Source organism: Lonchura striata, chromosome 26, assembly GCF_050655825.1.
Source record: "Lonchura striata isolate lonStrDom1 chromosome 26, ASM5065582v1, whole genome shotgun sequence".
Classification (NCBI taxonomy): domain Eukaryota; kingdom Metazoa; phylum Chordata; class Aves; order Passeriformes; family Estrildidae; genus Lonchura; species Lonchura striata.
In genome coordinates, this window is record NC_140728.1 from 7,530,123 (window position 1) to 7,542,087 (window position 11,965).

The 11,965-nt window shown below is 53.4% G+C and overlaps 1 protein-coding gene across 3 annotated transcripts; it reads right to left on the bottom strand.

Moving 5' to 3' along the window:
• Nucleotides 1-383: 383 nt before the first annotated feature.
• Nucleotides 384-11,764, bottom strand: LOC146765293 (peptidase inhibitor 16-like). 3 transcript variants are annotated; one of them, XM_085561404.1, is made up of 6 exons: nt 11,013-11,764; nt 8,325-8,563; nt 7,074-7,286; nt 6,358-6,467; nt 6,002-6,090; nt 384-5,006 (listed from the first exon to the last, which is right to left on the bottom strand). In XM_085561404.1, the coding sequence occupies exons 2-6, from the start codon at nt 8,475-8,477 to the stop codon at nt 4,885-4,887; spliced, it is 687 nt and encodes a 228-aa protein (XP_085417530.1). In that variant the 5' UTR covers nt 8,478-8,563; nt 11,013-11,764; the 3' UTR covers nt 384-4,884. The 3 variants fall into 3 exon arrangements, with proteins under 3 accessions (XP_085417530.1, XP_085417529.1, XP_085417528.1); XM_085561403.1 differs by having other exon boundaries at nt 8,782-11,764; XM_085561402.1 differs by having other exon boundaries at nt 8,325-11,764.
• Between the last annotated feature and the right edge of the window lie 201 nt (nt 11,765-11,965).

Below are 11,965 nucleotides of genomic sequence, written 5' to 3' on the forward strand. Positions count from 1 at the left end.
CCATCCCCTGAGCCCTCACTTACAGGTCCTCTCTTCTACCTCCTGTTCTATTTTTCTAATCTATAACAATAATCCCACAGCAAATGACACAGCCCTGTTTCCACACGGGTCTTCCCCCGTGCCTGGAATGCAGCTGTTAGAAACAAAGGCAGCAAGCTGCAATTGCTGAGAGCAGTTTGCAGCACAGCAACTCCCCAGACAGAGTCAGAGCCACCTCGGCCACCCCGTGTCTGTGCTGGGGACAGCATTTGGCAGCTGGGGAACAGCCCCTGGGCTCCCCAGCCTGCTGGCAACAGGGCAAGCAGAGGGTTGATGCCTCTTCCCTGAGCCATCAGGAGAAGGGGGAGCAGGAGAGGAAGAACAGGGAACAGAGCTGAAATTGCCCCAAACAGGAGAGCTGGGAGTGTGTGGCTGCCCTCAGGGCTGGCTGCAGTACCCAAAGCATGGCTGTGCGGGGACAGGCTGTGCTCCCTGCCCGCAGACACCGGGAGGGTTCAACAGCCGTGTCCCGCAGCCCCCCGGGCTGCTCCAGCCTCCCCAGCTGCGATTGTGCAAGCGCCCGGCCCGGCTCCAGGAGCTCCGCCGGGATCGCAGGCTGTCGGAGAGGATCAGCGGGTGGGCAGCGCTGGAGAGCGGAGCCAAGTTCGTCACACGCCGCCGGCTTTGCCTCCCCCTCCCCTCCCCACTCCCCAGGCGATGCTTTGTCGGTTTTCCTTTGGTTTTGGACCACCCGGATCACTCCTCTCACCACAACAGCTCTCCTGCTGCCCCCACATCTCTTAGCTCTGTGTATTACCTTGGCCTTCACTAGCTCTGGGATCAGTCGTGCCCTCAATTGTCCAACAATTCCTGCAAGTGGGGTCTGAGGCCGAGATTTCACAAGGTTTTCAATCAGATGGTCAAACCAGAGATTCCCACATATTGCTAAGGTAAATCTGTCACTTGATGGAGACACCTCAATACATTTGCTATTGGATTTCTGGAGACCTGGAGAAACATCTAGAAAACATCAACATAGGCTCCAGCTCCTACAGGCCAGCTCACCATGGCCTGGCTTACATGGAACAAGGTGGTGCTGAGAATTTTAGAGCCATGGAATGAATGGTTTGGGTTGGGAAGAGCTTAACTTGAGAGCTCATCTCATTCCAACCCCTCTGCCATGAGCAGGGACACCTTCCACTAGACCAGTACAGGTGCTGGTCTCTCCAAAGGTGATGTGGAGATGCAGGGCCAAGCTCCCCATTGCCCCTGGCACTACAGCACCCTGGCTGAGCCCTGCAGGAGATAGTGTGGCAACAAGGATGAAGGAAAATGGGATACACAGAGCTTGTGAGGAAGAGCAAACAGCCCAGGAGGAGTCATCTTCAGGGCATGTGGCTCGTGGGGAAACGTGAATAAGAGCTGATGCCTTTGGCACATGCAGGGCAGCTGCCAAAGGGGTGCAGGGCCATTTCTCAATTCCCAACCTGCTCTGACGGCTCCTTCTGGAGCCAATGTCTAAAGCATCAAGATTAGCAGTGCAAGGTCCAAGCCCCACCCTGGAGCTGACACTCGTGTCCAGCCGGCATTAGGTAAGTGTGTGTGGCTTGCAGCTTTTCTTCTGCTCGCTCAAGGAACAGCCCGTCCCCACACCCCGGGGAGCAGCAGCCACTGCATGGGGACATCAGGAGCCACACACCAGCACCTGACGGGCTCTGCTCCAGCCTGCTGGCTCCAGAGAGGCCCCACTCTGCAGCACAGAAGTGACCAAGCCTGGCCTTCTTCTGATTCACATCTCAAGGGTCTCCAGCGGGGCTGGCCGGTGTCTACAAGGCTCCTGCACGGGCGTGGGAGAAACAGGATCTCTTTTCTCCCTACTCGCCTGGATTTATGAGCTCTGGAGGAGTTTATCGTCTTCCACGCTATTCATTTATCCATTCGATTATTTAAAAATGCTGGGACGCAAGTGTGGACTGGGAATCCCTCTGAACTGGGCAGGGTGAGAGTGGAGTATTCCAAACCAGTACCGTGAGTGCCAAGGAGAGCAGAGGTGAGGGAGACCACGGTTAGACACCCTATGGGTGACTCAGCTGATTGTGTCTGTCACCACAATGCCTCAACAGCTGCAGGAACAGCCTCATTCCCACCCAATTCCACCTCATCAGGTCACTAGGAACACCAGACTCTCTAGGGAGGTCCCGGCCTCCTGCAGCCTTTCCAAGGATCTGTGAGACTGGAGCTCACTTGCAGTTCTTTGGGCAAGGTATCAAAACCTCCCCTTGGTCATCCCAGTTTTGCCATTGTGGGTTTCCCACCCTGACAAAGCAGAAGATGTGAGCACCACGTGCCTCTGGCAGCTGAAGACAGGAGCTACTATGGAAGCCGTGCTGCAGACAGGGGCTTGGCAGATTTGGTCCAAATAGATTCCTTACCACCAGAAGAAATGCCCTCCTGTTTTAGTTTTGTAGATGGTTTCAATGGCCTTGAAGGGCAACACTTTTTAGCAAAAAGCAGCCTGGAAGCAAGATCAAGAAAGGTGGGTCCTCCCCAGACCCTTACAGGACATGGTGGAATGAGACCATTTTCGCCCAAACACCGGAAATACTTGGAAGCTGGATGGAGCTGCCAGCAGCATAACCCCAAATGCAAATACCCAGCAGGGTGGAGGTGCTCACCCCAACCTTTCTGACCCACTGCATTCATAGGAGATCCAGGAGCTGAAGCAAAGGAACCTCCTCTCGCTCAGGCAGCAGCAAACACCTCCCTGTCCCTGCTGGGAGCTGGCCCAGGGATGGAGGGAGCCCAGCAGGTGAGGTTCACAAAGAAGCCAGGCCTCATAAACACCACAAATCCCACCATTTAACCCAAGTCAGCACGGCTGATGGGTGATGCCTTCTCCTCCTCCCAGCACTCAGGGCCATGGGGCTGTAAGAACCTGGCAGAATCTTTGCCAGGGCCACGCCAGTGCCAGAGTCCCCTTGATGCCAAGCCCAGAAATGGAGTGGAAATGCTGCAGAAGTCTGCCTTGAGTGTTTGTGTGCACTGCCCTGTGCACCACACCAAACCCTGCCCAAAGGGCCAAAGTCAGGATTAAGGCAAGCCCCCCAAAGGCTGTGTGGGCAGGCTCAGCCCTGCTGTCCCGGGGAGCAGGGCAAGAGGAAAGCGGATTTCCTTCTGGCTTGGAGCTCTCTGCTGCAAGGATCTCTATAAATAGGTCCTTGCACAACAGCCTGTCCCCACAAGTCCAAACCTTCAGGAAAAGAAAACCCAAGAGTTTTCACAAGGTTCACAGCCCCACACCGCTGATAAAACACTTCAGTCCTGGAATTCTGTTGGTGGCTGATAATCAGCAGCAGCGCTGGGCCTCGATGGCTCTCAGCGGGGTGGGGGATCCAGCACTGCAAAAATCAGGGTTTGCCTGAGTGCCCTGATCTTGCTGGGAGGAGAAATGCTTTTCTGCTCTTGGTAGTGTTTCTAGGGAACTGTTAGGGAATGCCAGACTGGCCTTCACCCAGATGCAAAAGCAGACGAGGTCCTGAAATGCTCTCCCAGCTCTGAGCCCTCTCCCCTGGCACGGCTGAGGAGCAGCCTCTGGGGCTGTATTTTCTCATCTGCCCATAAGGCAGGCAGGGATTTCTCCCCCGAAGGCAGCTCGGCAGCAGGAGCTCAGCCTGCTCCCAGAGCGTGCAGCAGCCAGGGCACCTGGGCACGAGGTCATTTTAAATCTGATCCTTCACTACATCTGAGGCTGGCAGTGAAATAAAGCCCAGGAGTGCGGGCAGGGCTGAGCTGCCCAGTTCTCAGCGGTGCCTGTCCCAGTGCCATCTGCTGGTCACCTCCTGGCTGGGCTGGGCTGGCCAGGGAGCTGAGAGCAGCCCCAGGCAGCTGGGCTCCTGCAGGAGCTGCTGCTGCTGCCGGGCAGCAGAGCCACCAGTGACCTGTAACAGCATCACCTGTATCTCTGGAGCTCAGATTATACCAACACTTGTGGGGATTTGCTTTCTCTGACCACACACACAATATACACATCAAGCAGGATCTGTATTTAAATTAAAATAAAATGAAATTATGCAAAGCATGAAGCCATGCAGGGAAAAGCTGCATAAAGGAGCTGGTGGCCTCTCTCAGCTCTGGAGGTTTCTCTTCTGTGTATGCACACAGGTGCAGGCACACGGATAAAATAAATCTGTGGCATTGGAGTGACTGAGGAATGGGACATGTGCCAGCAGTAGAGAGGGAGGAGGAGAAAGGGAGGCAGCCAGTGCTGCAGGCTGTGAGGAGGAGAGGGGTGAATGTGATGTGGAGAGGGGTGAACAGCTGGGCAGTACTGGCCAGAGCTCCATCAGAACCAGGAGGAAACAGAAATCCTCAAAACAGCCACTCTATTTGGACAAGAAGGGAAAGAGGTAAAACTTGTCCAAAATTGAAAGAAACACATTTGGAGGGAAAAGAACATTTCTGTGGGAAACTCCTGGCAAACACCAAAGCCAACCACCATGTCTCATCTACAAACACCAAAGCCAACCACCATGTCTCACTGTCCCCAGGTCACCCTGCTGTCCCCAGGGTCAGGCTGTGGCAGGGCCTGCCAGCCACATGGGCAGATGGGTGGGAGAGCTCAACAATTCCAGCCTGGAATGGAATAGAAGCCAGGAAAAAGGAGAAGCATCCAAGGTCACCAGCATTATGGCAAACACCCTCCTGCCCTCAGGCCTGCTCAGGAAGGGGACAGAGTTCCCCCAGCACTGATGGCTGCCCTTGGCTCGCCGGGGCTGCAGCAGAGAAGGCAGCGTAAGGAGGGAGCGTGTGAATTGTCCAAGGAGTCTCCTGAGCCTGCCAGGGCTGTGGAACAACCAGCGCTGACAAAGCCTTGGTGAGGGGTGCAGGGACAGCTGAGGAAGACCTTCAGAGCAGAAGGCCCAGCAGGATGGCACTGGGGAGGAGGAAGAGGGAAAGACCCAAGCAGGTACTGGGGGCTCCTCCTTTGGGTGGATCCACACTTGTCTGGTCCAAGTTTGTCTCCAGTTCTGTGTCCAGGGCAGATATGGAAGGAAAAGAAGAAAAGATGTAGTTAGAGTAGAAGTTCCTCTTTAGTGAAGGAGCTAAGAGGCTCTCCATTGCCTGCCCCAACCTCTGGATATGGGTCTGACACGGGCTCAAAGGAAAGAGCGATCCTGGCTGCCTCAATAGGATCTTTGTGCTCCGGCTTTGTGGTTGTGGCAGTTTTGGGTTGTGTCTTGCCATTGTGGCACATGCTGGTGTTGTACAAGGAGATATTGGCTTAGCCAGAGTTGTGGTGGGTTTTGGCTTAGCCAGAGCTGTGATGGGTTTTGGTGTTGTGGGTTTTGGCCTGGCTGGGGTTGTTGCTGGGAGAGTGGTGGCAGGTTTTGGTTTGGCTCTTGTGATGGGTGAGAGTACTGGGGGTTTGGTCTTGGCTGTGTTTGGCAGTGTGGCTGTGGGTGGTGGCATGGCTGGGATTGTGGCTGGAAGTGAGTTTTTGGACGGTGGTTTGGCTGTGGTTATGGTGGCCTCTGTTGCCACCACTGGTTCTGGTTGTGGCTGTGAGTTTTGGCAGGGCTATTAGGGTGAATGAAAGAGATGCAGAGATGAAAAGTGCCGTGGGTTAGGGCTGGCTCAGCTGACCTCAATGGATCCCCTGCACTGAGCAGGACCAGCAGAAGCCAACGAGGGCAGAAAGAGCAGCCAACCCCTCTCAGGTCACTCTGGGCCAACCCCCACTCTGGGGTTCCCAACCTGGAGACAACTTATGTCCCTCACAACCTCCTGCCCCACAAGGGGCAAAAACCGCTCCCTAATGGGGTACAAGGCCCTTGTCCAATCCTCATCTTGAGCCAGTTGACCTCTGTTAGGAGCAGCAATTGCTCCTGATGTCTCATGGTCCAGCCCTGGAACTGCAGCTCAAGGGCTTCCTGACAGCTCCAGGAGGGTTCAGAGCTCAGACCCAGCCCGAGGTCACAGTCCCAACAGCCCCTCCAGGGGCTCTGTGGCTCTACTCACTCACCACACAGGTTGTTCACACAGACTGTGTGACTGGGACAGATTTTACATGAGGGTCCTTCCATGTAGGGCTTTTTGTTCTTTATGTTACTCCTGGAAGCAGAAAATACCAAGATAAAGAAGGCATGAGGAAAGGGGAAACACCCATCCCAGAGAGGGGGCTGATTCAGCTGGCATATCCCAGCCAAGGCAAAACTTGGGATTCATGTAGGATACAGTTCTTGGACTTCTGCCACAGCCTGTCAGGGCCATTTACTCCCAGCCTGACCCCTACCAGGGGTCAGCTAAGTCCATGGAGCAAAGTTACCTCCCTCAGAACAGAGCAGGGGATGGATAGCAGAGTGTGGGCCTGGAACTTACGGAGGATAATAGCTGCAAACAAGCAGATGTACGTTTTCTGTTTCGATTCCATGCATCTTCTTACAAAAACTGCTCCCACAGCCAATGCGAGTTGTTTCTGCCCAGACCACCTAAGGCAAAGACCAGGGTTGAAGGTGAGGGGACTGGGTGAAGGCAGTCTCTCCCCTGGCCTTAAAGGCTGATCAAGTATCTTCCTCATCTTCCAGCATGTGCCCCAGATCCCCATCCCCACGTTGCTTTGGCATTCAGGTTCTTCTCCCTTGCCCCTGTCTGAACCAACTTCCCAAGGTCATATATTCCAGTGCCACTGCTTTCCTATCATGTAGCCCACCCAGGCAGAGCATCACCACCTCCACTTTGGTCTTGGAACTATCCATCCACCCATCCATCCATCCATCCATCCATCCACTTGCCACCACCATTGCTTCTCCTCTTTGCTCCCACCCAAACTGTGAAGGAACACTCAGACCTCATCCTTCTACCCAAGACAAGCTGGCACTGAGCTGGCACTGCTGAGCAGCCAAAAAAAGGGCTGCAGAGCTTGTCTCAAAAAAGGTCTTCTCCAAAAGGCCGCTCATGACTGACACCATGCCCAGATCTGCCTCTATCATTGTGAATCCCACCTGGTTCCCTGTTATTTTGCAAAGATTTTGGGAGGAGCTGGAGCAGTGGTACAGCTCCTGTCCCAACAGCCCCTACACCCCAGCAGCTGGTACCTGGGTGTAGTTGTCACATGTCTGCCTGGGGACACACGTGTATGTTGTCAAGTTGTAGAATTTCCTCTCCCCGTTCCATTCTTCAATGGCCAGTTCTACATCCAGGGTTGAAGCTGTAGCAAAGAGGTTTAACCTGCCTGGGCCCCCATTCTGGGTCCAGCTGCACTTCTCTGCATGCTCTTGAGCATCAACCTCCAGATCCTTGTCCCAGGCCTGAAAGGAGCTAGGAGTCAGCACACAGAGAGGGACACTGCGCTCTCCAACAGGAGCAAGGCACTCACCAAGGACCCCTGCAATGCCTGGCTGCAGTTTCCCCATTCATGAGGAAAATTCAAACCCCTACCCAACACAGTCCTCAAGAGAGGGGAGCTCCATGGTCAGTCCCAGCACAAGCCTTGGTTTATGAGTCAAAGAGGAGAAGATCAGGGCACCAGCACAACTCTCACACCCTCTCCTGGAGCTCATCTAACACCATCATGGAGCATCCGCAGCTCAGCATGGAGAAACCATCACAGTGCAGAGGGTTCTGGCTCCTCCCCATGATTTTCAAACAATGAAGAAAATCACATGTGGTGCAGGATAAAACTTCATAGCCAAGTTCTAATCAAATCAGGAGCCTGAACAAGACAAAAAGCACCAGCTCTAGAGCATGGTTTTGCTCCTGCTGCAGCCACATATAATTTGGGACCTGACTTGATTTCCTCAAGCAAAACAGGGGATCCCTCACATCCAAGCCAGCCCTGCAGAAAGCATGGGGAGGAGTAGGAGCATGATGGGCCCAAAAAACTGACAGACATGACCAACACGTTTGAAGTCAATGATGCAGATACAGAGCACTGTGTGATGTCCCACACAGCAAGATTCCCCCACCAGCTCTTAGCAATGACCATGGCAAAGTCTCCAGGTCATGGCACCTGCTCAGGGCAGGGTCTCACCTGCCCTTTCTGCCGTCACAGGGAGCTCCAGCAGCCACTCATGTGGGTGAAAGCTGCATCACTCTCATGGAAGAGCATCTGGGGACTCACTTCACATTTAGGAACTTCCAGAACATGCTCAAAGACAGCTCCAAAGGTAAAGGAAACTCTTCTCTTTAGAGGCAGTTTAGGGAGTCCCTCCATTAACACCCACTTGTAACCCTAGAGGAGAATTGCTCTGCCTCCCCTAAGGAGCACCCAGATCCCTCCTCGCATTGAGATCGAGCCTTGGACCACACAAACACCCCAATATTCCTCTGTAATCAAAGCCACTTACCATCTTCATCATAGCCTTGGCAGGAGGAGAGACCTGGGAGCGATATTTATTATGCTCATCCAAGATGATCTTCTTTTCTTCATCACTCAGGGACCAGCTCAGCCCCAGCACAGAGAGCACCAAGAGAACGGGAGGAAGACCTGAGCTCAGCATCGTGCAGGCAGCTTCTGCTCTCAGCAGCCCACGGCTCTGGCAGTCAGATTTAAAGCACCTCCCAAGAGCCAGGAACACCCAACAGCCTGAAAATTGGGGAGGAAATACATTTATTAGAGTTTTGAAGCCACATGGGACACACCCGTGTCACATATCAGCCTTGATGGAGAGGCTGCACTGGGGCTGGTGCCAACGAACATGCATGGTCATTCCCCATGCCTGAACTGGCATTCTTCATCCAAGCCTCTGCTGCTCCAAACCTCAGCCATCCCCTGAGCCCTCCGTTATGGGTCCCCTCCCTTACCTCTTGTCCCTTTTCTCAAAATCACAGAATCTCAGAATAGATGGGGTTGGAAGGGCCCTCTGGAATTCATCTAGTCCAACCCCTCTGCAAGATCACCTGGAACAGGTAACACAGGAATACATCACAGTGGGTTTGGGATGTCTCTAGAGTGACAGACCCCATAACTCCCTGGGCACCTCTTCCAGTGCTCTGCCACCCTCCATGGAATGAAATTTTTTCTTGTGTTGAGGTGGAACTTCTTCTGTTTTGAGCTTATGGCCATTGCTCCTTGTCCTGTTTCTGGGCACCAATAAAGAGTCTGACACCATCCTCTGATGAGATCCCCTCTCAGTCTTCTCTTCTCCAGACTAACCAGGCCCAGCTCCAGCAGCCTCTCCTCATCAGAGGGATGCTCCAGTCCCTTAATCTTACGGCCTCCATTGGACTCTCTCCAGTAACTCCCGTCTTTCTTGAACTTGGAGACCAGAACTGAACACAGATATGGCCTCCCCAGGGCAGAACAGAGGGTAAGGATCACTTCCCTAACCTGCTCACCACACTATTCCCAATGCTCCCCAGGATCCCGTTGTCCCTCCTGGCCCCAGGGCACACTACTGGCTCATGGTCAACTCATGGACCCCCTGATCCTTCTCTGCAGAGTTGCTCTCCAATAGGGCACCTCCAGCCCGTGCTGGTACCTGGGGTTATCCCTGCCCAGGTGCAGGACCTGTATTTGTTCTTGTTGAACCTCATTAGGTTTCTCTCCACCCAGCTCTGCAGCCTGTCCAGGTCCTTCTGAACAGCAGCCAGCCTTCAGGTGGATCAGCCACTCCCCCAGTGCTGTATCATCCCCAAACCTGCTCAGGGCCCATTCCATCCCCTCATCCAGGCTGTTAAGAAAGAAGTTGGATAAGACTGGACCAAATACTGATCCCTGGGGAATGCCACTGACTACAGGCCTCCAGCTGCATTCTGCTCTGCTCACTACCCTCTGAGCTCAGCCATTGAGCCAGTTCTTGATCCCCCTCACTGTCCATTCATCCACCTCACATTTCCTGAGCTTATCCATGGGGATGTTACAGAACAGTGTCAAAAACCTTGCTGAAGTCAAGGTAGACACCACCCACTGTTCTCCTCTCATCAACCCATCCTGCTGTGTCATCATAGAGGGCATCAGATTGGTCAAGCAGGATTTCCTCTTGGTGAATCCATGCTGACAACTCCCGATAACCTTCTTTACTTTCAGGTGCTTGGTGATGATCTTCAGAATGAGATATTCCATCATGTTTCCAGGGATGAAGGTGAGGCTGACTGGCTGGGAGTTTCCCAGATCCTCCTTCTTGCCCTTTCTGAAGACAGGACTTAACACTGGCTTTTCTCCAATCATTGGGCACCTCTCTCATTCTCCAGGGCTTTTTGAAGATGGTGAAGAGTGGCTAAGCAACAAGCAACAACCTCTGCCAGCTCCTTCAGCACCTGTGGGTGCATCCCACCAAGGATTTTTTGGGTGTTAAGTCTGCCTGGCTGATCTCTCTCAACCTTCTGTGACAAAGGGAAAGTTTTCCTTTCTCCATCCTTCATCTCTTACTTCCAATATCTAGGATTCCTGAGGGCTGCTCCCAGGAGTAAAGCCTGAGGCAAAGAAGATGTTGAGCAATATCACCTTCTCTGTGTCTTCCATGCCCTACTGGATTCAGCAGCAGCCCCACATTTTCCCTAATCTTCCTTTTGCTGCTGATGCACGTGGAGAAGCCCTTCTTGTTGTTCTTGATATCCCTTGCCAGACTCAACTCCAAAGGGACTGCCCTTCCTCGTTGATCCCTGCATAGCCCAAAGATGTTCCTATAGATCTCTCATGTGCCTGTCCCTTTTTCAACATCCCATAAATTTCTTTCTTCCATTTGAGAATTGCTAGAACCTCACTGCTCTTCCATGCAGGTCTCCTGGCCCCTTTGCTTGATTTTTGGATTATGGGGATACACTGGTCTTGAGTCTGGATGCTTGAATATTGACCAGATTTCTTGGGTTCCCTTCCCTTCTAGAGCCCTATTCCATGGGATTCCTCTAGGTAGATCTTTGGAAAGGTTGAACTGGCTCTCTGGAAAATCAGGGTTCTAGCCCTGCTACTGCTTTGCCTCCCATGCAGGATCCTGAGTTTCACCATAACATGGGTCACTACAGGCAAGGCTGTCCCCAAATTTCCCATCTTCAACCAGTCCCTCCTGGTTTGGTAGTACAAAACAGAAACACACCTCTCCTCCTTGGCTCCTCCACCACTTGTATCAAAAGGTTGTTTTCAATGACCTGCAGGAACTTCCAGGACTTCCAGCCTGTGCAGGGCTGTGTTGTCTCTCCAACAAATACCAGGATGATTGAAGCTCCCCAGGAGAACCAGGACCTTTGACCATGAGGCTACTTCCAGCTGCCCATAGAAAACCTCATCAGCTTCCTCCTCCTCAGAGGTGCCCTGTAGTAAATACCCACCACAGTGTCACCCACAACCTATAACAATAATCCCACAACAATTGACACAGCCCTGTTTCCACACGTGGTTTCCCCCTGTGCCTGGAATGCAGCTGTTAGAAACAAAGGCAGCAAGCTGCAATTGCTGAGAGCAGTTTGCAGCACAGCAACTCCCCAGACAGAGTCAGAGCCACCTCGGCCACCCCGTGTCTGTGCTGGGGACAGCATTTGGCAGCTGGAGAACAGCCCCTGGGCTCCCCAGCCTGCTGGCAACAGGGCAAGCAGAGGGTTGATGCCTCTTCCCTGAGCCATCAGGAGAAGGGGGAGCAGGAGAGGAAGACCAGGGAACAGAGCTGAAATTGCCCCAAAGAGGAGAGCTGGGAGCGTGTGGCTGCCCTCAGGGCTGGCTGCAGTACCCAAAGCATGGCTGTGCGGGGACAGGATATTGTGGCTTGCAGCTTTTCTTCTGCTCGCTCAAGAAACCCATGCCCCACACCCTGAGGAGCAGCAGCCACTGCATGAGGACATCAGGAGCCACACACCAGCACCTGATGGGCTCTGCTCCAGCCTGCTGGCTCCAGAGAGGCCCCACTCTGCAGCACAGAAGTGACCAAGCCTGGCCTTCTTCTGACTCACGTCTCGAGGGTCTCCAGCGGGGCTGGCCGGTGTCTACAAGGCTCCTGCACGGGTGTGGGAGTAACAGGATCTCTTTTCTCCCTACTCGCCTGGATTTATGAGCTCT

Excerpts from the sequence above, each read along its gene's own strand:
- LOC146765293 (XM_085561404.1), bottom strand. The coding sequence starts at position 8,477 with ATGCTGAGCTCAGGTCTTCCTCCCGTTCTCTTGGTGCTCTCTGTGCTG. Across the intron at positions 6,091-6,357 it reads GTTTGCAGCTATTATCCTCC|GAGTAACATAAAGAACAAAA; the intron begins GTAAGTTCCAGG and ends TTCTGCTTCCAG. Across the intron at positions 5,007-6,001 it reads CTGTGTGAACAACCTGTGTG|AACTGGAGACAAACTTGGAC; the intron begins GTGAGTGAGTAG and ends CCCTGGACACAG.